Genomic DNA, 25,099 nt, shown 5'->3' on the forward strand with positions numbered 1-25,099 from the left:
CCCTCAGGCGGTGTGCGATCCGCAGACCAACCCAGGCCGTCAGAAACAGGGTCCCTGCCCTCACACAGAGGAAACCAAGCACACAAGACAAGAGAGGGTGTGTGCCACGGAATCCTGGGTCTGCAAGGAGTCAGAAGAGAGGACAGTGAGGCTTGGAGAACTCAGGCAACACTCTTGTTGTAATCATCACAATCGTGTTAATCATATGAGCAGCTGCTCTTTCGTGAGCATTCCCTGTGTGCCGGGCTAAGTGTTTCGTACACACTGTATTTCATCCTAGAGCAACACTATGAAGCGGGAGCCCTTCTTATCCCCCTTTTACAGATGAGGAGACAGCCTCAGAGAGGTAACTTAACTTGCCCAAAATAATACAACTACCGTGTGGGAGAGCCTGGTCAGGTTAGGTGCGGTGGCTCATGTCTGTAATCCCAGCACTTTGGGAGACCAAGACAGGTGGATTACAAGGTCAGGAGTCCAAGACCAGCCTGGCCAAGATGGTGAAACCCCATCTACACTAAAAATACAAAAATTATCTGGGCTTGGTGACAGGCATCTCTAATCCCAGCTACTCAGGAGGCTGAGGCAGGAGACTCGCTTGAACCCAGGAGGCAGAGGTTGCAGTGAGCCGAGATCGTGCCACTGCACTCCAGCCTGGGTGACAGAGGGAGACTCTGTTGCAAAAAAAAAAAAAAAAAAAAAGAGGGGGCCGGGCACAGTAGCTCACGCCTGCAATCCCAGCATTTTGGGAGGCTGAGGAGGGCAGATCATGAGGTCAAGAGATCGAGACCATCCTGGCCAACATGGTGAAACCCCATCTCTACTAAACACAAAAATTAGCTGGGCATGGTGGTGTGCACCTGTAGTCCCAGCTACTCGGGAGGCTGAGGCAGGAGAACTGCTTGAACCCGGGAGTCAGAGGTTGCGGTGAGCCGAGATCGCTTCACTGCACCGCAGCCTGGCACCTGGAGACAAAGTGAGACTGTCTAAAAAAAAAAAAAAAGAGGGGCCGGTCGCAGTGGCTCAAGCCTGTAATCCCAGCACTTTGGGAGGCCGAGGCGGGTGGATCACGAGGTCAAGAGATCGAGACCATCCTGGTCAACATGGTGAAACCCCGTCTCTATTAAAAATACAAAAAATTAGCTGGGCATGGTGGCGCGTGCCTGTAATCCCAGCTACTCAGGAGGCTGAGGCAGGAGAATTGCCTGAACCCAGGAGGCGGAGGTCGCGGTGAGCCGAGATCGCACCATTGCACTCCAGCCTGGGTCACAAGAGAGAAACTCCGTCTCAAAAAAAAAAAAAAAAAAAAAAAGAGGGAAAAGGGCAAGTTGTAAACCAGTAGCAAGGTGCTTCTTCTGGTGTTAAAAAATTTTTAAGTGAGAATAATAATATATACTGGTATTTGCTTGTATTTGCATAAAGAAGAATACATTAAAGAACCAGTATTGGTTACTGGGGATGAGTCAGACTGACAGGGACAAGTCTGGATGAAGATTTTTGTTGTTATTGTGGAACTGTCCAAACAGTCCCAAAAGTAGAGAGAACAGTGTAATGAATCCCAGATACTCATCACCCAGCGTCAATGATTTTGCATTCTTATTGAATTTTATCTTTCCACTTTTGGTGAAGGGGGCTGAAAAATTTAAAGCAAATCCCAGACTTCATAGCATTCTACCCATAAAAACTGCAGTGTGTATCTCTAAGAGATAGATAGGGTTTTCTAGGCCAGCCGCAGTGGCTCACACCTATAATCCCAGCACTTTGGGAGGCCAAGACCGGTGGATCATGAGGTCAGGAGTTTGTGACCACACTGGCCAATATGGTGAAACTAGATATCTACTAAAAATACAAAAAAAAAAAAAAAAAAAAAAATAGCTGGGCATGGTGGCATGTGTCTGCAGTCTCAGCTGCTCGGGAAGCTGAGTCACTTGAACCCGGGGGGCAGAACTTGCCGTGAGCCAAGATCGCGCCACTGCACTTCAGCCTGGGTGACAGAGCAAGTCTCCGTCTCAAAAAAAAAAAAGAGATAGGGTTTTCTCAAAAACATAACCACCATGCCATCATCACACATAAGTAAGAAAGTTAACAATATTTCCTTAACATCATCTAACACTTAGTCCTTATTTAAATTTCCCGAATTGCCTACAAAACCTTTTTTTAATAACCAGTGTGTGGATGAGGATTCAGATCAGGCCCACACATTGCCCTTGGTGGGTAGACCTCCTTCATCTGGCCTACAGATTAACAGTTTCCAAGAGGAACACATTTCCCTCTCTCATATCTTGTTTCAGTTACGTAAACAAATAATCGATTTTGGCCGGGCACGGTGGCTCAAGCCTGTAATCCCAGCACTTTGGGAGGCCGAGGCAGGTGGATCACGAGGTCAAGAGATCGAGACCATCCTGGTCAACACGGTGAAACCCCGTCTCTACTAAAAATACAAAAAATTAGCTGGGCATGGTGGCGGGTGCCTGTAATCCCAGCTACTCAGGAGGCTGAGGCAGGAGAATTGCCTGAACCCAGGAGGCGGAGGTTGCGATGAGCCGAGATCGCGCCATTGCACTCCAGCCTGGGTAACGAGCGAAACTCCGTCTAAAAAAAAAAAAAAAAAAAAAAAAAAAAAAAAATAATCGATTTTTGGCCGGGCGTGGTGGCTCACGCCTGTAATCCAAGCACTTCGGAGGCCAAGGCAATACAAAAATTAGCTGGGCATGGTGGTGCATACCTGTAGCCTCAGCTACCCGGGAGGCTGAGGTAGGAGAATCACTTGAACCCAGGAGGCGGAGTTTGCAGTGAGCCAAGATCACACTACTGCACTCCAGCCTGGCGACAGAGCGAGACTCCGTCTCAAAAACAAACCAACAAAAAATTAGCCGGGCTTGGTAGTGTCTGCCTGTAATCCCAACTACTCAGGATGCTGAGGCCGGAGAATCGCTTGAACCTGGGAAGCAGAGGTTACAGTAAGCCAAGATCATGCCACTGTGCACTCCGGCCTGGGGGACAGAGCGAGACTTCGTCTCAAAAAAGAAAAAAAAAAAAAAAAAAAAAGGCAAAATACTAAATGCAATGTGGAAACTTGGATTGGATTCTGGAACAGAAAACGGACATTAGTGGAAAAACTGATGAAATCTAATTAAGTCTGCAGTCTAGTTAATAATATTGTACCAACGTTGATTTCTCAGTTTTGACAAACATACCATGAGTACCTAAGACATTAATGTTAGAAAGAAGCTGCACTATCTTAGCGACTTTTTTTAAGCTAAAATTGTTCAAAAATTAAAAGCTTATGAAGAAAGAGGGTTGGCAGGAGGTGGAGGCTGCAGCAAACTGGGATCATGCCACTGCACTCCAAGCCTGGGTAACAGAGGGAGACGAAAGCAAGAAAGAGAGGAAGAAAAAGAACAGAGGAAGGAAGGAAAAGAGAAAAGAGAAGAAAAGAAAGAAGGAAGGAAAAGAAAAAAGGAAGGAAAGAACCAAGTTCACTACCCTTGTACTCTGAGATTAAAATTAAAAATCCAGTTTGTAAGCACCCTCACAGTTTACCAAGCACTTACCCATCCAGGATTTCACTTGACTCTCTTACAACCGCGAAGTAGGCATTTTTATTAAGCCCATTTTATGGATAAGAAAATGGAGTCTCAGAAAAGCAAAGAGACTTGCTCAGGTTGTCACTGCTCCCGGTAAGTATGCAGTAGGGCTTGCACGTGTGACTTCTAATTTCAAGCCCCATCCTAATTGCCTACAGCTTCTCTACCCTCTTATGCAGGAAATATCACAAATACGCAGCTCCCAGAGTCCCTGCTCCACCTGACCCCAGAACCACCACCCAAGACAGAAGCCAGCAGCTAGAGAGTGGAGAGAAGCTGCAGCTGCTACCCATGGGCTGGCATTGCCTCCCCCTGAGCCAGGGGCAGGCCACCTGACCCCAGAACCACCACCCAAGACAGAAGCCAGCAGCTAGAGAGTGGAGAGAAGCTGCAGCTGCTACCCATGGGCTGGCATTGCCTCCCCCTGAGCCAGGGGCAGGCCACCTGGACACACACCCTCCCATCCCCACCCCTCATGGTGGAAAAAGAGCAGTAATGATCCTTGCTTTGCAGCTGTGGAAGGGGAGGCTCAGAGGAACAGTCAGGCACCTGCAGAGGCAGGACCAAGGGCAGGCTCCCCACCTGTCAGCAGCCCTAAGACTCAGAGAGTCGGCTGGCAGGGAGGCACCTTCAAGATGGCACAACTTCAAGAGGTGTCATCTGCAGCCCCCTCACCCATCTCTACAGTCAAAGGGCAAGAGTGCCAGCATAGTGCCAGTCCACCTTTACCTACCACAGGAAGAGGGAGCTTAGCACCTGGGCTCCAGAGCCAGGCCACCTGGGTTTAAATCCTGGCTCTGCTGCTTCCTAGCAAGAGCATGGACTGCCTTGTGACTTGGTTTCCCCAGTTGTAAACCTAAGCCTATCAAGTTCATAGGATCGTTTGTGGAATAGAGCAGTTAGAACAGCATCAGTTGCATCTCATATGCCCATCCAAGTGTTAGTTCTTCAGACCTACTACTTCATGAAGTGTTTGGAAGATACCTACTGTGGGTACAACAGGAACTGGTAATCTAGCTGGAGAGTTTATTTATTTGTTTATTTTTTGAAAGGGAGTCTTCCTCTGCTGCTCAGGCTGGAGTGCAGTGGCACAATCTCAGCTCACTACAACCTCTGCCTCCTGGGTTCAAGTGATTCTCCTGCCTCAGCCTCCCGAGTAGCTGGGATCACAGGCATCTGCCATCACACCCCGCTAATTTATTGTAATTTTACTAGAGGTGGGGTTTCTCCACGTTGGCCAGATTGATCTCGAACTACTGACCTCAAGTGATCCACCCGCCTCGGTCTCTCAAAGTGCTGGGATTACAGGTGAGCCACCGTGCCCAGTGGATTTTTTTTTTTTTTTTTTTGAGACGGAGTTTCGCTCTCGTTACCCAGGCTGGAGTGCAATGGCGCGATCTCGGCTCACCGCAACCTCCGCCTCCTGGGTTCAGGCAATTCTCCTGCCTCAGCCTCCTGAGTAGCTGGGATTACAGGCACGCGCCACCATGCCCAGCTAATTTTTTGTATTTTTAATAGAGACGGGGTTTCACTATGTTGACCAGGATGGTCTTGATCTCTTGACTTCGTGATCCACCTGCCTCGGCCTCCCAAAGTTCTGAGATTACAGGCTTGAGCCACCGCGCCCGGCTGCCCGGTGGATTTTTTAAAACAGATGCGTGAAACCTGAAGTTACCACCCAGGACAAATTGTATAAAAGTCTAGTTGATGATTCAGAAAGAAATTGTTCCAGGAGTGTCCTGAGAGGGAGGATCAGAGCAGACTAGGATGACTGTGGATGCTGGGGAAGGCAGGGGTGGCCAGGCTGCTTGCAGGGCAGGAAAAAAGGGGAAGTGCCAAGAGCTGGGGCTTCGGACAGAGGAGAAGGGGACCCAGGCATAGATCTGAGGATGCATGTGATATCCAAAAAGAGTGAACAGAATTGCAAACAGAGGTTAAGGCGAGAGAGCGGAGGGCCTGTATGATGACCTTAGAATTGGCTTTTCAGACATGCAATAAATATTTATGGGGCACCTACTTTATGTCAGGCACTGTTCAGAGCCCTTGGGATACACAGAGAACAAAACAGCCGTGTGGATTTTACACTCTAGCTGGAGGAGACAGATAAACAGCAGTGCACATACTAGGAAAACACTCCACTCTGTGAGAAGGTAAGTGCTATGAGAACATTGTTTAGAAGCAGAACAAGGTAAGGGGAGCAGGGTATTTAGAATAAAGAGTAAAGCTGAGGCCGGGTACAGTGGCTCAAGCCTGTAATCCCAGCACTTTGGGAGGCCGAGGCGGGTGGATCACGAGGTCGAGAGATCGAGACCATCCTGGTCAACATGGTGCAACCCCGTCTCCACTAAAAATACAAAACATTAGCTGGGCATGGTGGCACGTGCCTGTAATCACAGCTACTCAGGAGGCTGAGGCAGGAGAATTGCCTGAACCCAGGAGGCAGAGGTTGCAGTGAGCCGAGATCGCGCCATTGCACTCCAGCCTGGGTAACAAGAGTGAAACTCTGTCTCAAAAAAAAAAAAAAAAAAAAAAAAGAGTAAAGCTGAGCTTCAGGAGTCTGATGAAAGGATGAAGAGATGAAGATAAACATTGCTTGTTTAGAATTGCTCCCTGCCCACCCCAACCCCCACAGATGAGGGAGGACCCTGAGAGCCATGATTTGTTTTGCTGGGCCGGGAGAGGGGAAGTGGGCATACAAACTGGAAATGCCAAGCTTAGAGGTAAATTGGTCCACAGACACGTGCAGGGGACATCCACCGGGTGGGGGCTGGCTGAGGCTGGGCTGGGGGGCAGATGACAGCCACAGACTGCACGTTTGGCAAGAGCTATCCAGAGGGATTCTTAGAATGGTGCTCTCTGGCATGTGAGAGGGAACCCCTCATCCACCTAACTGTGAAACCTTCATAAAACCACACTTGATGTAGGCGGTTTCCAGGTTAAGTGTGTGTGTGCTTAATGTGAAGAAAAGAAGTTACGGGGCCGGGCGTGGTGGCTCACGCCTGTAATCCCAGTACTTTGGGAGGCTGAGGCAGGTGGATCACAAGGTCAGGAGTTCAAGACAAGCCTGGCCAAGGAGATGAAACCCCGTCTCTACTAAAAGTACAAATATTAGCAGGGGGTGGTGGTGGGCACCTGTAATCCCAGCTACTGGGGAGGCTGAGGCAGGGAATTGCTTGACCCGGGAGGCACAGGTTGCAGTGAGTCGAGATCATGCCACTGCACTCCAGCCTGGGCAACAGAGCAAGACTCCGAGACTCCATCCATCTCAAAAAAAAAAAAAAAAAAAAGAAAAAAAAGAAAGAAAAAGAAAAGAAGTTCCAGAGAGAGGAGGGCAGCCCACCCCCAAGGACACACGCGGCAAGACTCTGTGCGTTCAGTGTTGTGTGCATCCTGGGCAGGTGAACAGCAGAAAGGCAGGGGCAGAGGTAGAGCAGCTGTCTGGGCTGCAGACGAGCTTCGAGGACGCAGCCCCCATTGAGGGTGGCAGGGTATCAGGAGGAACAAAAGAGCAGGACCCAACCCTGGACTGAAACCAAAAGACCCGAGGTCTGATCTACGCTCAACCACTAAATCACTACATCCTGCCATAGCCCCGGTGCCTCATTCTTTCTTTTTTCTTTTTTTTTTTTTTTAATTTTTCTTTTACATTCATTTTGTTCATTTCTATTGCTATGATGGTGCCTCATTCTTTAAACTGTACAGCATGTGTGGTACCTCTCAGCGATGACTAAGAACAGCTAAGAAACAAGAATCACATTCTCTAAGCAGCCGTGAGGCTGGGGGAGGGAGGAGCCCCAGCTGATGGGAGGTATTGGTGCTGACTAATCAGAGACAGGGAGGGCTGAGGAGAAAGGAGCTGCGAGCCTAGGAAGCCCTAGGAGATGATGAACTCTGATCTTGCTGTTTACATTGAAGTTACTATATTTATGTCCTATTGCTTCTGTCACAACCACATATCTAGTGGCTTAAAGTAACAATATTTATTATTTCACAATTCTAGAGGTCAGAAGTCTAAAATGGGTGGGGCAGGGCTGTGTCGGATCCTTCTGGCAGCTGCAGGGGAGAATTCGTTTCTTCACCTTCTCCAGCTTCTAGAGGCTGTCCTTGTTCCATGACACACAGCCATGCGTCACCACGACCTCAGCTGCTGTCGTACCATCTCCTTCTCTGCCTTTGACACTTCCACCTGTGTGGAAGCGTCTTCTAACAATCCTTTGGATTCCTCTGGGCCCACTGGGATGGTCCAGGCTGATCTCCCCATCTCAAGATCCTGTAACTGATCACATCTTGCAAAATCTCTCATGCCATGGAAAGTGACACATTCGGTTTTGGGGATTGGGATGTGGGCTTATTTGGAGGGCCATTACAAGTGGAAACAGGCCAGGCGTGGTGGCTCAAGCCTGCAATCCCAGCACTTTGGGAGGCTGAGGAGGGTGGATCGCCTGAGGCCAGGAGTTCAAGATCAGCCTGGCCAACATGACGAAACACCATCTCTACTAAAAATATGAAAATTAGCTGGGTGTGGCAGCACATACCTACAATTCCAGCTGTTTGGGAGGCTGAGGCAGGAGAATCGCTTGAGCCCAGGGGGTAGAGGTTGCAGTGAGCCGAGATCGAGTAACTGCACTCCAGCCTGGGCAACAGAGCGAGACTTGGTCTCAAAAACAAACAAACAAACAAGCAAACAAAAAAACCCTGTAGGCTCTTGGATATCAGGACTTGTATATACAGAGCAATGTGTTAAACAGAGAAAACGGTGGGAGGCATAAAAGGGGATGAATGCTCCAGGAGAGAGCTGAGAGAGAAGTGCAGGGGCCTGAGAAGGCTCCACACCCAGCAGTCATTCTTATAGATGTTGGCAGAGAGCCTGCTGTGGGCCGGCAAGGGACTGGGAGATAGGGAGAGAAATTAATCAAGTGCAAATGCACCCTGGAGGAGCTCACCACCAAGAAGTGGACACACAGAGGAAGATGGTGATGACCACAGAGTCATCCATGAGAGACTCAAACAAGTTAACCCACGGAGAAAATGGCCGGCATGCTCTAGGAAGGCTTCATGAGGTGGTGCATTTGAACTTAGCAAGAGGAACAGGAGAGAAGCTTCTCGAAGTGAAGGAGGGAATCAAGATGGCCACTGGTGTGGTGGCTGGAAGGGCCTTAGTGGCCTGTGAGAGCAGCGGTCCTGCCTGTTGCCTTACAAAGTCACTGCCCACAGCTGGAGGGACCTGGGGCGTGGGTGTGATGGCTCCTGAGCGCACCTGGCCTCTGCGTGTTCAAATATGACCACCAGGGGGCGCACAGGAAGGAAAGTGGACCCTGAGCCTGAGCTGGGGTTTCTTTCCCAGAAACAGGATCCCCTGAGGGAGGGGAGGAAAAGTTTTCCCACTCCAGCGCCACAAAGCCTGGAAGGCTGGGCTGCTTCCATGTGATTTCTGACTCAGGGGCTTACCCAGATTTTCCTCTTCCAGTTAAGGCAAAACATCATTTTTCCATCGCTCCCTTTCCTGCTTGCCTGTAGCACCAACTGCCTGTAACAAACACATGTTGGCCCAGAGGTTTATTGCGCCATAAAATATCAGGAGGAATGAAAGACACCTCCTGACCCAAAATGCTGTGAACCAAAAAGTATCTGAGACAGGTCTCAATCGATTTAGAAAGTTGATTTTGCCAATGTTACAGACATGCACCCAGCAGGCAGATCTGTGCCTTCTGCAAAGATGATTTTGAGGGCTCCAATATTTATTTATTTATTTATTTATTTATATTTATTTATTTTTTTTTTTTTGAGGCGGAGTTTCACTCTTGTTACCCAGGCTGGAGTGCAATGGCGCGATCTCGGCTCACCGCAACCTCCGCTTCCTGGATTCAGGCAATTCTCCTGCCTCAGCCTCCTGAGTAGCTGGGATTACAGGCACGCGCCACCATGCCCAGCTAATTTTTTTTTTTATTTTTAGTAGAGACAGGGTTTCACCATGTTGACCAGGATGGTCTCGATCTCTTGACCTCGTGATCCACCCGCCTCGGCCTCCCAAAGTGCTGGGATTACAGGCTTGAGCCACCACGCCCGGCCGGGCTCCAATATTTAAAAGGCGGCTGTTGGGGAAAGAGGAAGAAATTATTTCTCATCCAGTTAAGAAATTAGGTAAGAGACAAATGGTTGCATTCTTTCGAGTCTCTGATCATCCTCTCACTGAATGCACAAGTTACATGGCAGAGGAGGGTAGAGAAATGGTCGCTTATGCCTTGTCTAGCTCAGTGGATCTGCATTTTTACATTGGAGGAAGCAATCAGATATGCATTTGTCTCAGGTGAGCGGAGGGATGACTCAGAGTTCTGTCCTTTTAGTATCTGTGAAGATAAGCTATCCGTTTACGTTGGCCGGGTGAAATTCAACAGAACTGTTTTAGGACAAATACCATAGGGCCCACAAAGAACTTCCTAGTGGGCAAATTGTGAGGGAAGTGCATAGCTTTTTATTATTATTATTATTATTTGAGACAGAGTCTCGCTCTGTTGCTCAGGCTGGAGTGCAGGGGTGTGAACTCGGCTCCCTGCAATCTCCACCTCCCAGGTTCAAGCAATTCTCCTGCCTCAGTCTCCCGAGTAGTTGTGACTACAGGCATGTGCCACCACGTCTGGCTGATTTTAGTAGAGACCGGGTTTCACCATGTTAGCCAGGATGGTCTCAATCTCCTGACCTCATGATCCGCCCACCTCGGCCTCCCAAAGTGCTGGGATTAAACGTGTGAGCCACCACGCCCAGCCCATTCATAGCGTTTCCCCCCACCCCAACTAGAATAACCAGTTTAAATGTTGTGTGTGTGTGTGTGTGTGTGTGTGTGTGTGTGTGTGTGTGTTTGAGACGGAGTCTTGCTCTGTTGCCAGGCTGGAGCACAGTGGCACAGTTTCAGCTCACTGCAACCTCCGCCTCCCGCGTTCTCCTGCCTCAGCCTCCCGAGTGGCTGGGACTACAGGTGTGTGCCACCACATCTGGTTAATTTTTTGCATTTTTAGTAGAGACGAGGTTTCACCGTGTTAGCCAGGATGGTCTTGATCTCCTGACCTCATGATCCTCCCACCTCTGCCTCCCAAACTGCTAGGATTACAGGTGGGAGCCACCACACCCAGCCCATTTATAGTCTTCTTTTTTTTTTTTTTTTTTTTTTTTTTTTCCCTCTCTCTAAATAGATAACCAGTTTAAACGTTTTTTAAAAAATCTTGGTAGCTATCTTATTTAGGAATAAAATGGGAGGCAAGTTTACCTGTGGCAGTTCCCAACTTGATTTCTCCCTTTGGCTTAGTGATTTTGGAGTCCTGAGATTTATTTTCCTTTCACAACACTCTTGTACAGGTGAGGAGACCGATGCCCAGAGAGGAGGCTGCCTGCCTAATATAGACCAAAGGGTCAGGGCCAAGAGTAGAACTAGACCCCCTCACTTCAGATCCAATGCTCTTATTGCATAATAAAGACGCCTTGATTATATGAATGTAGCACTAAACTATAGGCTGCCCCCAATTCTTTCTTCATTGTAAATGATAATAGGAATAGGAGCAACAGCATTTCTGCAGCGCTACTGTGGCAGGCAGGTTCTAACGTCTCACTGTGGATTACCTGTTTCAACACTCAGTTTACTCTAAGAAGTCATTTCTGGACCGGGCGCGGTGGCTCATGCCTGTAATTCCAGCACTTTAGGAGGCCGAGGCAGGTGGATCACGAGGTCAGGAGTTCAAGACCAGCCTGGCCAAGATGGTGAAACCCTGTCTCTACTAAAAATACAAAAAATTAGTCCTGCGTGGTGGCATGCGCCTGTAATCCCAGCTACTTTGGGAGGTAGAGTCGGAGAACTGCTTAAACCTGGGAAGCAGAGGTTGCAATGAGCTGAGGTCACACCACTGTACTCCAGCCTGGGCAACAGAGCGAGACCCCATCTCAAAAAAAAAAAAAAAAGGTAAGTCATTTCTATTATAAACTTAAATATTTACGGAACTCCTCCCACCAGTCTTTGTTAACTTGGGAAAAGGGAGAGATGGGCTAAAACATTTATTTCCCTAAGACCTGTTCTCCCAACACAGATGGATGCAGGCCCAAAGCAGCACAAAGAAACATTGTCTGGTTTTTGGCCTACTTCCCACCCCCTGCCCTCCAGCGGGCTTCACACTCCTGCCCTGTGCTGGAATCATCCTGGACACCGGTTAGGATGTGTAAAGTCCGGCATCACTAGAATTCCTCTGCTTGCCCTCCTTGGCAGTAGGCTCCATTGAGTCCCTGCTTCTCCTTCCTCGTCCTCCTTCCACCCCATCTACCACTATCGGTACCTTCCCCAGTGCAGCCAGCTGCCTGCAGCTTCCTGCTTCTAAGTCTTTGCATACATAGTTCCCTCTGCTTCGAATTGCCTGCTCCGCCTTGCCTACTGACCCACCTTCCCAAGTCAAGTCAGTGGCTGCAATGTCCCCTGCTCTGGGGAGCCTTCCAGACTCAGATTGACTTGGGGATGTGCCCTGTGCCCCTACTTGTTCCTAGCTTCTGCTACTCTGCCTCTGATCTCTCCTTCCCCTCCCCACCCTGACCCCTCAGGGGGTTTTGCCCTGCCCTCTCCAGCCTTTATCCCAATGCCCCACTTTCATTCACTTCTCTCACCTGTGCTACTCCACAGCCTGCTAGCAGATTTGCACCTGGTCCTCAGCTCAACCTTCATCTCCCACTGCTTCCCTCATATCAGCCAACTGCATCTCCCCAAATACAACATCTCCAGGTTCCATGCAATCCCCTAAAGCACTGAGTCAAGGACTGGAGATAATGGTCCTTGTCCTCAAGGGGCTTCCTACCTGCCCCTCCAGCCTTCCCCCACCTAACTGCCTAAAACACAGGCAGAGAACCTCAGAAAAAAACAGCAGATCCAACCATTCCCCTGCTTCGACCCTTCAGTGGCCCCTAATGCTCAGAGTTCAAAGTTCAGGAGCGCAAGGCTCTTCCTCACCCCGGACAAACCTCTCCATGACTCCAAGCTCCAGCCCAGAGCCCGGGCAGCCCCTGCCTCAGCCTTTGCCCAGGATTCTCCCTTGGCAGCAACTTTCCCTGTGGTTCTGCAGCATCACTTCCCAGTCTGGGTCTGAGACCCCTCCTTAGTCACTTGGCCCCCAAGCCTCTCTCTGTAACTCCACCTATCATCCACCACCCATTGTCTGGCTGCCTGTCTCCTCCTGCACCGGACCCTGAGCAGAAACAAGGAATAATCCATTTTTTTTTTTTTCCAGCTCCTACCCCTAATGAAATACCCTAATAGATACTGAAAAATGTTTTTGAATCAATGAGACAGCTCTATGATAATAAACAGGGTAATAACAGCAACAATGTGCTAACAGTGGCTGTTTCTGGTGAGAATTTTCAGTGCTGTGCCTTTTAATTCTTGGTATTTCTGCTGTTTCTGTAAGGACTGCATTTGCTTTTGTAATAATCAAGGACACTAAAGGAAACTTCATTTTGAGGCCGGGCGTGGTGGCTAACGCCTGTAATCCAAGCACTTTGGAGGCCAAGGCGGGCGGATCACCTGAGGTCGGGAGTTCAAGACCAGCCTGACCAACACGGTGAAACCCCGTCTAAAAAAAAAAAAAAAAAAAAAGGGAACTTCATTTTGAAAAAAATACAAAGGGATTCTGGGACTTCAGAAGAAGGAGACTCTCCTCGTCCAGTCCAGAGAATCAGGAAAGGAGTGTTGAAAGACCCACAGAATTTCTACAAGTGCCGCGGGGAGAGCCAGCCAGCCAGCGCGCGCAGAGCTGGGCACTGTGACCGCGGGGTAGGAGCGGGGCTCCGGGTGCGGCAGAAGTCAGATGAGTGCGCTGTACAGGGCCTTGAAGGCAGGAAGAGGAATTTCGACCTAGGTCCTTGAATCTGGAGAGGTACAGAAAGTTTTTGAGCTGAGGAGAAAGGCTCCGAACTCGGCGTCTGGAGCAGTCCAAGGCAGCAGCAAGTCCAAAGACGCAGGAGGGAGGGTGGGGCGGAGAAGCAGAGAACAGCAGCCGGCGACAAACCCTCTGGGGCCACTGACCCTCAAATTAAGGAAGCGCTTGGGGACTGCCCAGCCCTCAGCCCTGTTGTTATTCGGTGATAGGTACTTGCTAATTACTTCCATCCGTCTACCCACCCAGACAGCGCGCTTCTAATTCCTCCTACCCCACGTGCTGTGCCCAGTGAAAAGTATGGCCAGCGAGCGAAGATTTGCAAGGAGACAGCCGGGGGCGAAATTAGGCCAGGCGGCTTCCCTCTAATCCTGGCAAAGCAGAAGGGCCCCTCATTCTGGCAGCCGGCCTCGGGCAAGGGGCCTTTAGCCCAGACGACCCGGGGAGAGTCTCCCAAAGCAAAGCGCCGGGCCGGGCGCCCAGACCAAACGCTGGGGAACCGGAAGGGCGAGGCCTCCACAAAAGTCCCCGGTGAAAGTGGCAGGGAGTGGCGGCTGGAAAGACCAAGGCGGCTGGAAAGAGGAGGGGATGGCGGGTGGTGGGGAGGGCGACTCGGCGGGGCTGTGCGGGAGCGAGGCTGGGAAACACGGAGACGGTCCGGCTCCGCGGGGCGGGTGGGGCCGGGGCGCGCGGGACCTGGGCGGGGGCGGGGGCGGGGTGCGGCCGGGGCGTGGCCGGGGGGCGGGGGGCGTGGCCGGCGGGGGGTGTGGGGGCGGCTTTTCCCGGCACATGCGCACCGCAGCGGCTCGGGCGTCCTAAGGAGTGGCACTTTTTAAAAGTGCAGCCAAGGCCAGCCCGCAGCCGCCTGCATCTCTGTCCTGCGCCGGGTCCCGCCCGTTCCAGCTGCGCGCGCCACCCAGTCCCGCACCCGTTCGGCCCAGCCCAGGCTAGCCCTCACCATGCCGGTCAAAGGAGGCACCAAGTGCATCAAATACCTGCTCTTCGGATTTAACTTCATCTTCTGGGTAAGTGAGCGCGACTGCCGCGCGCCCCTCTCCGGGGCCACCTGTTCGCGGGCCCCGGACACTGGCCGCGGGTGCCTGCAGCTGGCACTGCCCGCACCGGGCAGGCTCCGGGCGGGAAGAGAGAGGGCCCTGCGGCTCCCAGGTGGCTCCACGGCCGGGTCCGGAGCCGGGCGGGACGGGCGCATTCGGGTGGAGGCTCATCACCGCCCAGCGGGAGTGGGATCCCGACCCTCCTGAGTAGGGGCGTGCGGGCGGGTCCTGAGCCCTTTATCGCTCGCCTAGGATTTGAGCCGGGCTGTGTGTCTCCTCCCAGCCCAAGCCTCTCTGACTGCCAGAGGTGAAGGCAGGGAGAAGCGGGGCACCCCTCTTTGGGCCAAGGAGGATGTGGCGGGCAGTGCGTCTCGTGGCCGGGTGGGGTCTCCCAGGTGGTAGGGGGCGCGAGGAAGGGAGGGTGCGGGCGAGGAGAGAGCTCAGCCAAGAGCTGCTCTCACTTTTACACAGGAGCGTAAGGGGTGCCCCGGCGGCGGGTCCGGCCCCTGGACCCAGTCCCTGAGTCAGAGTCAGGGGCCCCTCCGCCCTTGAGGAGGAACCTCGCAGGCCCCCGCGCCCTCAGAAGGATTCTGAGCCTCCGTGAGAGCGCCACGCTCCCTAGAAGCTACCTGAAAGACTAGCTTGTCTTGATTTCTTTCAAAGGCGATAAGTATCTTCACTGGAGAGAACTCTGAGAGTTGGGGAGAGGACGGGCAGATGCCTATCTGCGCCTCTAGTGGGATGAGTCCTGTGTGTGCATTTCCGGGAGAGATCAGGTGCCAGCCGGCTGCCGGCCTGGGAGGGCCTCAGCCTCGTCCCCTCCCCTCCCCTCCCCTCCCCTTCCAGCCAGCCCACCCAAGGCCAGGCAGGGCGCAGAGCGGACGTTCATCTCGAGAGGCCAGCGGGGCCAGGAGCTCCAGGGACACCCGCGGCATGCCACTTAGTGTTTACAAATGGGAAGACAGAGGCGACAGAAGCAAGGAATAGGAAACCTTTGTGTCCTTGTTTCTGTAGCCACATTGCCTGCACACACGTGACAATATTTGCCTCTCTGCAGGCAGGAAAGCGTATAGAGAGGTAGTCTGTGCCACTCTCAGGATAGATGGATGTAGAAACAGGTGCATGCCACCAGAGCCTTGTAACAAAAAAGTGCACTTGGCCAGGCACAGTGGCTCATGCCTGTAATCTCAGCACTTTGAGGGGCTGAGGCAGGAGGACTACTTTCATCCAGGGTTCAAGACCAGCCTGGGTAACATAGTGAGACCCACCCCCCCACCATCTCTACAAAAAATCAAAAATTAGCTGGGCATGTTGACACACATCTGTGGTCCCAGCTACTCAAAAGGCTGAGATGAGAGGATCCTTTGAGCCTGGGAGGTCAAGGCTGCCGTAAGTCATGATTGCACCACTATACTTAGCCTGAGTGACAGAGTGAGCCCTGTCTCAAAAAAAAAAAAAAAAAGAAAGGGCACTTATTCCCCCTGGAGCTGGTCACTCAGGTACCCACAGCCTCCTTAGGCAAATGTCCTAAGATTTACTCCTCCCCAGAGCTGAAGGGGTGGTTGAACTTGCCAAGACTGGCCAGCCCTGGTGCATCAGTCCCCATACCCAACCATACCCTAGTGAGGATGGCACACAGGTGTGCTCCAAACCTTGACTTGCTTTAAAGAGACCCTGCTTGCAGTGGGCACCCCTCCTGTGCTGCCACCCACCCCAGCAGCCAGCCAGCTGCCAGGCTTAGCTTCTTCCTCTCGCCAATCCCTGGTAGCAGAGAACTATGAGGGAAGGCAGCTGGCCTCACCCACCCCTGACCTTTGGGAGTTTTCCTCTCCCCTCCCTGGTACGGTCTCTCCTGCCGGTGTGTTGATTAGTCCTCAGCTGTGTACCTAGACTGCATGGAGGTTTGGGACCGTAGGGAAACACAGACTGCCACAGTGTGCCTCCCTCCCCCCATCTGCCCCATGGCTTACACAGGAAGCTGAGGCAAGGCTCCTAGGGCCACCTGGTATCTGCTCTGTCTGTGGCCTGCTGGCCTGCAATCTGTCCATACTGTCCCCAGCCTGCCACCCTACTTGTATTCAGAACCCCCCACCCCCAGCCCTGGCGTAGGTACAGTTCATGAGCTATGGAGTCTGAAACAGAAATCACTCACACTGGAAATGTTTGGAATGACTTTTGGCGATCGCGCAGTCCAGCCCTCTTATTCATAGTGAGGCAGCAGAGGAAGAGAGACTGGGTGATTTAACCCGGATCACAGAGACAGAGCCAGCAGTACAACCCCTGGGCCCCTTACTTTACTTCTGTCCTCTTCCATCTTCATCAGAGGCAGGAAGGTGGGCAGTAGCCATGTTTTTCTGAATTATTGTTCATTTGTCCTGTATCTGGGACCCAATGGAGGTGAAGCCCTCATCCCCTAGGAAATGAGGTAATGAAAAGCTGTGGTCAGTCCACTTCTGCAGTCTTAGTCTTCAGAGTTCTTTCTTGTTCTAGTCCCATGATGTAGTCAAGAGCAGGAAGCGCTGTCCCTGTGCTGATGATCAGGAAACTGCTCTCCAGAGAGGTTAGGTGACTTTTCCAAAGTGATGGGGCGGGGTGGTCTCAGAAGTGGGTTACCTTACCCAACTGGATTTGGCTGCCGAGTGGGAATGGGAGAAGGGTGGGATGAAGCACCCCAACTCTCTTAAGGGAGGCTGTGACCCAAGGGAACTGCTTGGTGATTATGTTGTCACCACATCCGTTTCTCCTTGAAACCAGGCATTTATAAACTTGGCATTTGAAACCTGATGTGGGCCTTGAAAAGCAGGAATTGTGAGGCCAGGGCCCACCACCTCACACGGAGGATGCCGAGAGGTGGTGTCCAGCCAGGATCCGGAGAGAGGCCAGACTCAGTGGAGTAGGATGTTCTGGGGGGCTGTGCTGCTTCCCTGGCCTGATGGCATCCCTGTGGGTCACTCCCTGACAGCCAAGCCTGCACAGCCTGCCCACCCCAGGTCAGGCGTCTGACGGCCACAGCCAAACCAGCTAATCAGTCCGTTCTTCCACCGCCTCCAGAACCAGCCCTCCTAGCTCTATTTTGGTTGTTTCTACATTTGCTTCAGACCTCCCTGCCCACCCGCCCACCCCCCATAAAACAGTTGAGAGGGAAAACATCTTACTGATGTCCACATGGTAGACAACACAAGTATTTCTCCCGCTGAAAGCGGGGAGCCGGGGTTAGGCCCAGTCCAGGCATATGTCTTCTCCATTCTATTCCCCTGAATCGGACACCTGGATGTCTGCCCTCTTTCTGGTCAGACAAGGGAAAGAACTCCTTAGGGCAAAAGAAAGAAAGGGTTGGCTATTCTGAGAGAGCCCAGTCCCCCCTCCCCACCTCCCTGAGCCTCTTTGCTCACTGGCTCTCTCATCTCTTGATCCCTGATGGAAATAGCAGTGTGGGTCGGGGAGGTCTCTCCCAAGAAACAGTATCTCCTGGACCTAGGAGAAGTGGTGTGAAACACAGAGGCCTCAACTGGGAATTCAGAGACCTGGGTGTGAGCCCAGTTCTGTCTTCTTTTTTTCAAACTCACTTTGAAACCTTGGGCTGGTCACTTCTGTGCTGTAAACCGCAGTTTCCTCATCTGTAAAACAATGACTTGGAACAAATGTTCTCAAAAGTTCCTTTCAAGCTCCGTCTATGAAGCCAACACCCCTACACACACCACCCACAGCATAGGACTTTCCTACACAACCCAAAATCGGAGCCAGTATTGGGTACAAGGTACACTGGGTTGGTGATGGTTCCCCTAAAAGCCCAGACTTCACCACTGTGCAATATATCCATGTAACAAAACTACATTTATACTCCCTAAGTCTATAAATAATAATAGTAAACAAAATACAAGTCAGGAATTGGAAATGGGAGATGGATACGAGGCTTTTCTTCACCTTTACCTCTGGAGCAAGAGCTTGGCTGGTGTGTCTCTTTCCTGCGACCTCTCGGTTCCCTCTCCTCACCCCGGGTGCTGTCTCTCTGTTAGGAGGTTCTGTGTTCATTGCCCGTATAGCTGAGTACTTAGCCTAGTGATCAAAGCACCAGCTCTGGGTTCTGTGTCCCATCACCAGACGGGCCTGGGGCCTACCCCACAGGGTTGCTGTGAGAGTTAAATGGGGAGTGTGTGTGGTGCACTTAGCATAGTAGATAGCACTAGATGCATCTTCCAATGGCAGCTATTGCTATTCACTAGTGGAGAGTAGATTGGGGCCCTGGGGAGGGTGGGAACAGTTCTGTAAGAAGTGTGGAAGTCTGGCCGGGCGCAGTGGCTCAAGCCTGTAATCCCAGCACTTTGGGAGGCTGAGGCGGGTGGATCACGAGGTCAAGAGATCGAGACCATCCTGGTCAACATGGTGAAACCCCGTCTCTACTAAAAATACAAAAAATGAGCTGGGCATGGTGGCGCGTGCCTGTAATCCCAGCTACTCAGGAGGCTGAGGCAGGAGAATTGCCTGAACCCAGGAGGCGGAGGTTGCGGTGAGCCGAGATCGCACCATTGCACTCCAGCCTGGGTAACAGGAGCGAAACTCCGTCTCAAAAAAAAAAAAAAAAAAAAAAAAGAAGCGTGGAAGTCTAAACCGCAGGTGTGGCCAGGAGGATACTCCCAATCCACACACCTGCCTCCTGGCCTCTTCCTGTAGCAGTGCCAACTTTGTTCTGTGCGTCAAAACCCTGCGTCCATTTCATGGGTTGCTACCACTCATCTGACTGCGGGGAGGTCCAGCTCTGAAAAGAAAATCGCATGTCAGAGAAACCCTAAGAATCAGGATTCTGGATCTGGGCAGGGTGTGGACAAGTTGGGTGGCAGCAGCAAAAGCCCCTCCCCATGGCTCCCCTTTTCAAACCTCAGAAGCAAGTTGCTGGGCCATCGCATAAAAGGGCTCCTACCTCCAGCTCCCAGACAGCCTGCACTGGGGTAAAGCTGGCAGGCCTGGGGAGAGGTGAGCTGGGGCCAGGTATCTGCATCCTTTGCCCAGAATCTTGATGGTTTCTTCCCAACACCCACAATGGTACAAACAACAAAGACACAATCTTTTTTTTTTTGTGAGGATTCCTCTGCGCGCGCGTGCACACACACACACACACACACACACACACACACTCTCTCTCTCTCTCTCTCTCTCTCTCTCTCTCTCTCAAACTCACGTTCTCTACCCCTTTCTTTTCAGTGTGGCCACAGCACCTTCCAGACTCTGCTCTATTGTGCTGTGAGGAAGCAGTTACTGGCTCCGGCTTGAATTTGGGAGTGCTTTGATAAGCAGCCCTCTTTAGGGCCTCGCCGGCACTGACTCTAGATGAGCCTATTGGGCTCACAAATCGTCCTTCTCCCCCCTTCCCCCGGGAGGAGTGTTGGGTGGGAATCTCCCCCTTAGACACATGGCTTCCGTCCCGTGTTTGTTTTGTCTGGTTTTTTTCCCCCCCTGTTCTGTTCATTTTATAAGGAGGTGTAACTTTTGGACTTGGTTACAGGGTTGGGTTTGGAACTTAATAATACCTTGGATTTACAAAAGCGCTTTTTCTTCTGAAGAACACAGACCTTGGCGGTTCTTGCCGGGGTGTGGTGCTCACCTGGGTAAGCCTGGCTGTGAGGGTAGGGGGCCTGAGGTCACCCCAACCACCGCTTCTGTGGTCCTACTGGAAGCATATTCTAGGCGACCTGTGTGGAGCTAGGGAAAGGAGAGTGGCGAAGTTGGAGGAAGCTCCATGTTTACGTTCTGTGTTCCTCCCTCCCCCGGGATGGGGTCAGCGGGACTTTATTTGGATCCATCACAGATCTTTTCAACCAAAAAAGCCTCGCAGAAACAGGCTTGACCCTGTACATACAGAAGGGCAATGACTTCAATAAGAGTCTGAAAATCTGGGGGAGAGCCCGTCAGACCCATGCCCTCCGAGAGCAGGAAAAATCCTTTGCAACTAGGACGGAAATTCAGAAGACAAAAAAAAGTGCGGGGTGGGGGGGTGGAGGCGGGGGGAGATGGTGCTCACTCTGTTACCTCTGTGCGGTGGTACAATCATGGCTCACTGCAGCCTCAACCTCCCAGACTCAGGTGATCCTCCCACCTCAGCCTCCTGAGTAGCTGGGACTACAGGCATGTACTACACCCAGCTAATTTTTAAATTGTTTTATAGAGGCAGGAGCTCACTATGTTGCCCAGGCTGGTCTCAAGCTCCTAGGCTCAAGCGATCCACCCACCTTGGCATCCCAAAATGCTGGAATTACAGGAGTGAGCTACCTCGCCTGGACTACGTTTCTTAGATTTATGTTTTAAGGCTTGACTGTAGATTACTTGCCTATTTTATTCCATGGAAAAAGTCATGCTTGTCCAGGGACATTTCTTGTTTTCCATCAAGTGATGGCGCACAGCTGTAGAAAGCAACATCCTGTCCCCAGATGAGATAATTTCACAATAATTACATCTATCCAGTAATTTCCTTCCCTCCAGCTCCCCCCCACCAAAAAAAATACTTAGCTGTGGATAGTTTTTAAGTACTATATGCTGTCATCCTAGACTATTACATCTTAACCTTTTTAGGGAATTCCTTAGATTCAGTAGGACCTGCCTCCAGAACAATGTTATGTCTGTTTCTGGAGACCCATGGACATATTTTCATTTTCTTTTATTTTTTTCCTCTGTTGCCCAGTCTGGAGTACAGTGGCACCATCCTAGCTCATTGCAGCCTCAGACTCCTGGGCCTACACAGTCCTGGCTTCAGCCTCTCAAGTGACTGGGACTACAGCACACACCACTATACCCGGCTAATATTTTGTAGAGAGTGGGTCTGTGTTGCCCAAGCTGGTCTTGAACTCCTGGGCTCAAGCAATCCTCCAGCCTCAGACTCCCAAAGCCCTGGGATCATAAATGTGAGCCACCACGCCCAGCCTGACCTCACGCTGTAAACGCCCCATATTGGTTTTCCTCTATCAGTTTCCAGACAAATCCTGCTCTGTCCCCAGTCCCATATTTCTGCCATAAGAGGCAGGTTGCCTCACTGTTCCATGGGGGCTGCCTGGGGGCATAACAGGGGACTTTATGAAACACATTGGAAACCCTGAACTCTCTAGTGATCAAGTACAGCCCAGATGGGACAGCTGGCCTCTCACCCGTCCCTCTCACCTTAATCATTGCCCAAGGAGCGTTTTTGACTCTCGGTTAATTTAATGAGTGCTCTGTATTTCTAGTCCACAGGAAAAATGCAACTTTATGATCTTCCAGCCAGGTTGGGCCTCTTGGCTTAGCTTTTCCCAGAGGTTGGGTGCTTCGTCTTTGTTCAGGAAGAGTGGAAGTCTGTCTCTCTTCTCCTTGCCTCCAAATGCAGACGGGAAGGCTGGGCCCTGCCTTCTTGTCCTCTGAGGACTTTCAGAAAGGAGAAATTCTCAGGAGGGATTGTTTGGGGATCTGGACTCCTGAGGAGTGGAGAAGCAGCCCGGCTTGGAGAGGCCCCAGATTCACGTGATTCCAGAGGAGGTCCCTGGTAGAGAAGTCTGGGGAGTACTGACTTGGAGAAGAATCAGAAACTTGGGTCTTCAGGGCCCTTCCTGTCCAATCCTCATGCCAGGCATTGTGCCCAGGGGAAGGAATGGTGGCTCTTGTGAGCTCTGTTAGAAAAGTAACCCTTCAAAGCTCACCAGTGCACATCCAAGGTTCCAGTGAACAGCTCTGGGCAGGCTAAGCAGCTGGTGGCTCCTGCCAAGCCCCCGCCTCCAAACCGAGCTTCACAGCTTCGGGCTCCAGTCCCTGGCTGACACTCCCAGTCTGAGCTGCGTGTTGTTATCCAAGTGCAGAAACAACGCAACGCAAGGGTCATAGGAGAAAATCCTTGACCGAAGCTGAAAATACCATAAAGTTCATCAGGCAGTTTTATTTGTTATGAATTTATTAATTCAAAACCTACTTCTAGGATTTTAGTTTAATCTCCTTTACATCTACATTAATTAAGTCTATAGTATGATAATACAGTGTACTGATTTATTAAAACTCTAAATGAAAAGATCATCAAAATCATACTATTTGTGAACTCATCGTTGCTTTTTTTTATCTCCCCCCCCCCCCCCCCGCCCCCACGAGGAGTCTTACTCTGTCAGTTACCCAGGCCAGAGCGAAGTGACATAATCTCGGCTCATAAAACCTCCACCTCCCAGGTTCAAGTAATTCTCCTGCCTCAGTCTCCTGAGTAGCTGGGGCTACAGGCATGCACCACCACACCTGGCTAATTTTTGTATTTTTAGTAGAGATTGGGTTTCATCATGTTGGCCAGGCTGATCTCGAACTCCTGACCTCAGGTGTTCTGCCTGCGTTGGCCTCCCAAAGTGCTGGGATTATAGGTGTGAGCCACCACGCCCGGCCTCATCATAGCTTTTCAAGTCAATAAAAGTCTGGTGTTTGAATCCACGTCATGTCTTCCCTTCTCGGTGGGCAGTTGCAGTGTACAGTGTACATGCACACCTCGGATTCGTGCCCAACGCCACTGGATGTCTTCTGGGTGGGGAGTCATCCATACCTCCTTCAGCAGCCCCATTCCTAGAGACAGGAGGCCCTTCCCACTGAGACATTCCTCCTGCTCCCTGTGGGACAATGTAAACACCTTTCTTGCAATGTGTGGCTGTGGAATTAAATCTATTACTGTTAAGCTCAGATGCTGTAAAGCTGCCTATCTACAAGCCTGGGAAAGTCTCTTCTTACTCTCCTGTCCTCCACTCCAGTCAAATTGTAGCCCTGGCTTCCTAAGGCACACGACCCTTTAGAGACACCGACTCCTCATTTCTTTTTTTATATTTTTTATTTTTTGAGACTGAATCTTGCTCTGCACCCAGGCTGGAGTGCAGTGACACAATCTTGGCTCACTGTAACCTCCACCTCTCTGGTTCAAGCAATTCTCATGCCTCAGCCTCCCAAGTAGCTGGGATTACAGGCATGCACCACCACGCCCGGCTAATTTTTGTGTTTTTAGTAGAGATGGGTTTTCGCCATGTTGACCAGGCTGGTCTCGAACTCCTGACCTCAGGCAATCTGCCCACCTCAGCCTTCCAAACTGATGGGATTACAGGCATGAGCCACCATGCCCAGCCAGGACTGCTCATTTCAAATCGAAATTAGATTCTCTTCCAGGCTGAGGAGGGACACTTAGGCCTTCTTTGTCATGGGAAGCTGGCACTGTCGGACCCTGGGATATGTCTTGAGAGCTCGTGCTCAGGGATATAACACAGAGGCCTGCACTTAGGCCATCTTGTTCCTTCTGCCCTTTGCTGGCAGGATGGTGCTGGGGAAGGGTAAGAGTCTCCGGTTTCCACTCTGGAGCTGGAAGGACCATGGCCGCTGGACGGGCTGTGGTCCTGTCTGTGGACACAATGCCAATGGCAGCTGCAGCAGTGCAGCCAGGGGGAGAGGAGGGCATGCGAGTTGCCCTGGAGAGTCCTTTCCCAGAGCACCGCCTCTGTCCATGCTGACTCTCCGGCCAGTGGAGCCAAAGATGTGGCTGAAGCTCTCAGGCCAAAGGCCAGGGAGAGGAAGCACCAGCTGTTTTTAGACTCTGTTCATGGAGCACCCCCCACTTCCCGAGCAAGACCAGGTGTAGGTGGCATCTCCAACCCAGGTGGTCACTGCAGGTGCCTTGCTGTTGGGGAGGAAGAGGCGGGCATCTGTAAGCTGCCTTCCTTCCTGTGCAGATGGGCTCCCTTGGGGCCTTTAAAAGATAGAAAACGCCACTTTTGAAACGGGATTAGATATGAACAGGAGGGAGAACAGGCAAAAGGGAAAGAATGCTGGCTTCAGAATAGAAGCAATAGATCAAAAACACAAACAGCTTAACGAAATAATCGAGGATCTGGGTTCTGCAGTCGGACCATTCTGGGTTCAAGTTCTAACTCTGCCCCTTACTTGCCGTGTGATAATTGAGCAACTTAACTTTTGTGCCCCAGTTTTCTCATCTAAAAAACAGAAGATAATATTACCTATCTGGTAGGCCTACTGTGAAAATTAAAATAGTTCCAGGGAAGTGCTTAGGATGTGGAACATGGACAGCAAATGTGTGAGTGCTTGCTGCCAATAATTAGGTGACCTAATATGGAGAAGGAGCTTCTGGCAGAAGGGTAGGGCAGGTGATCGATTAGACAGGAGTTTGGGCACCTTGGCCTCCCTTGCTGGTTTGGGGCTTGAAAGATCCTATGTTGGAGGAGGAGGGCCATTCCTGGAAGTGCTTTTGGCCGACCCTGCCACTTCGGCCACCACGTGGCATTGCTTGAAACTGTCAAGGAAGGTGCATCTTCCACCACGCAGGGCCACGCACACACGTGGTAGCCAGCTCCGCAGATGGAATTGAGAGCAAGCTGCTGCAAGGGCTAGAGTGTGTGCAGTCATCGCCAGACAGCTCGGTGAGGCACACGCAATGGAAAACAAATGGGTGGTATTCTGGAATTTAAAGCAAAACATCCAAAACAATCCCCCACATCAGATGATTTTGGTTAAGATCAGAATGCCTGCTTTCAGCGGAAAAGGGATTTATGAGCTGGCTGGCGTATGCTATGTGTCTGGC

The 25,099-nt window shown here is 51.2% G+C and overlaps 1 protein-coding gene across 1 annotated transcript in view; it reads left to right on the forward strand.

The window, feature by feature from the left end:
• The first annotated feature begins 14,290 nt into the window (after positions 1-14,290).
• The window catches only part of CD9 (CD9 molecule), a 39,532-nt gene continuing 28,723 nt past the window's right edge, over positions 14,291-25,099 (forward strand). Inside the window, exon 1 of the mRNA XM_003942175.4 lies at positions 14,291-14,508. Within this exon, the coding sequence (XP_003942224.1) occupies positions 14,443-14,508 (66 nt within the window). The 5' untranslated portion in view covers positions 14,291-14,442. The remainder of the gene's footprint in view (positions 14,509-25,099) is intronic.

The sequence above is a fragment of the Saimiri boliviensis genome, chromosome 7, assembly GCF_048565385.1.
Source record: "Saimiri boliviensis isolate mSaiBol1 chromosome 7, mSaiBol1.pri, whole genome shotgun sequence".
Taxonomy (NCBI): domain Eukaryota; kingdom Metazoa; phylum Chordata; class Mammalia; order Primates; family Cebidae; genus Saimiri; species Saimiri boliviensis.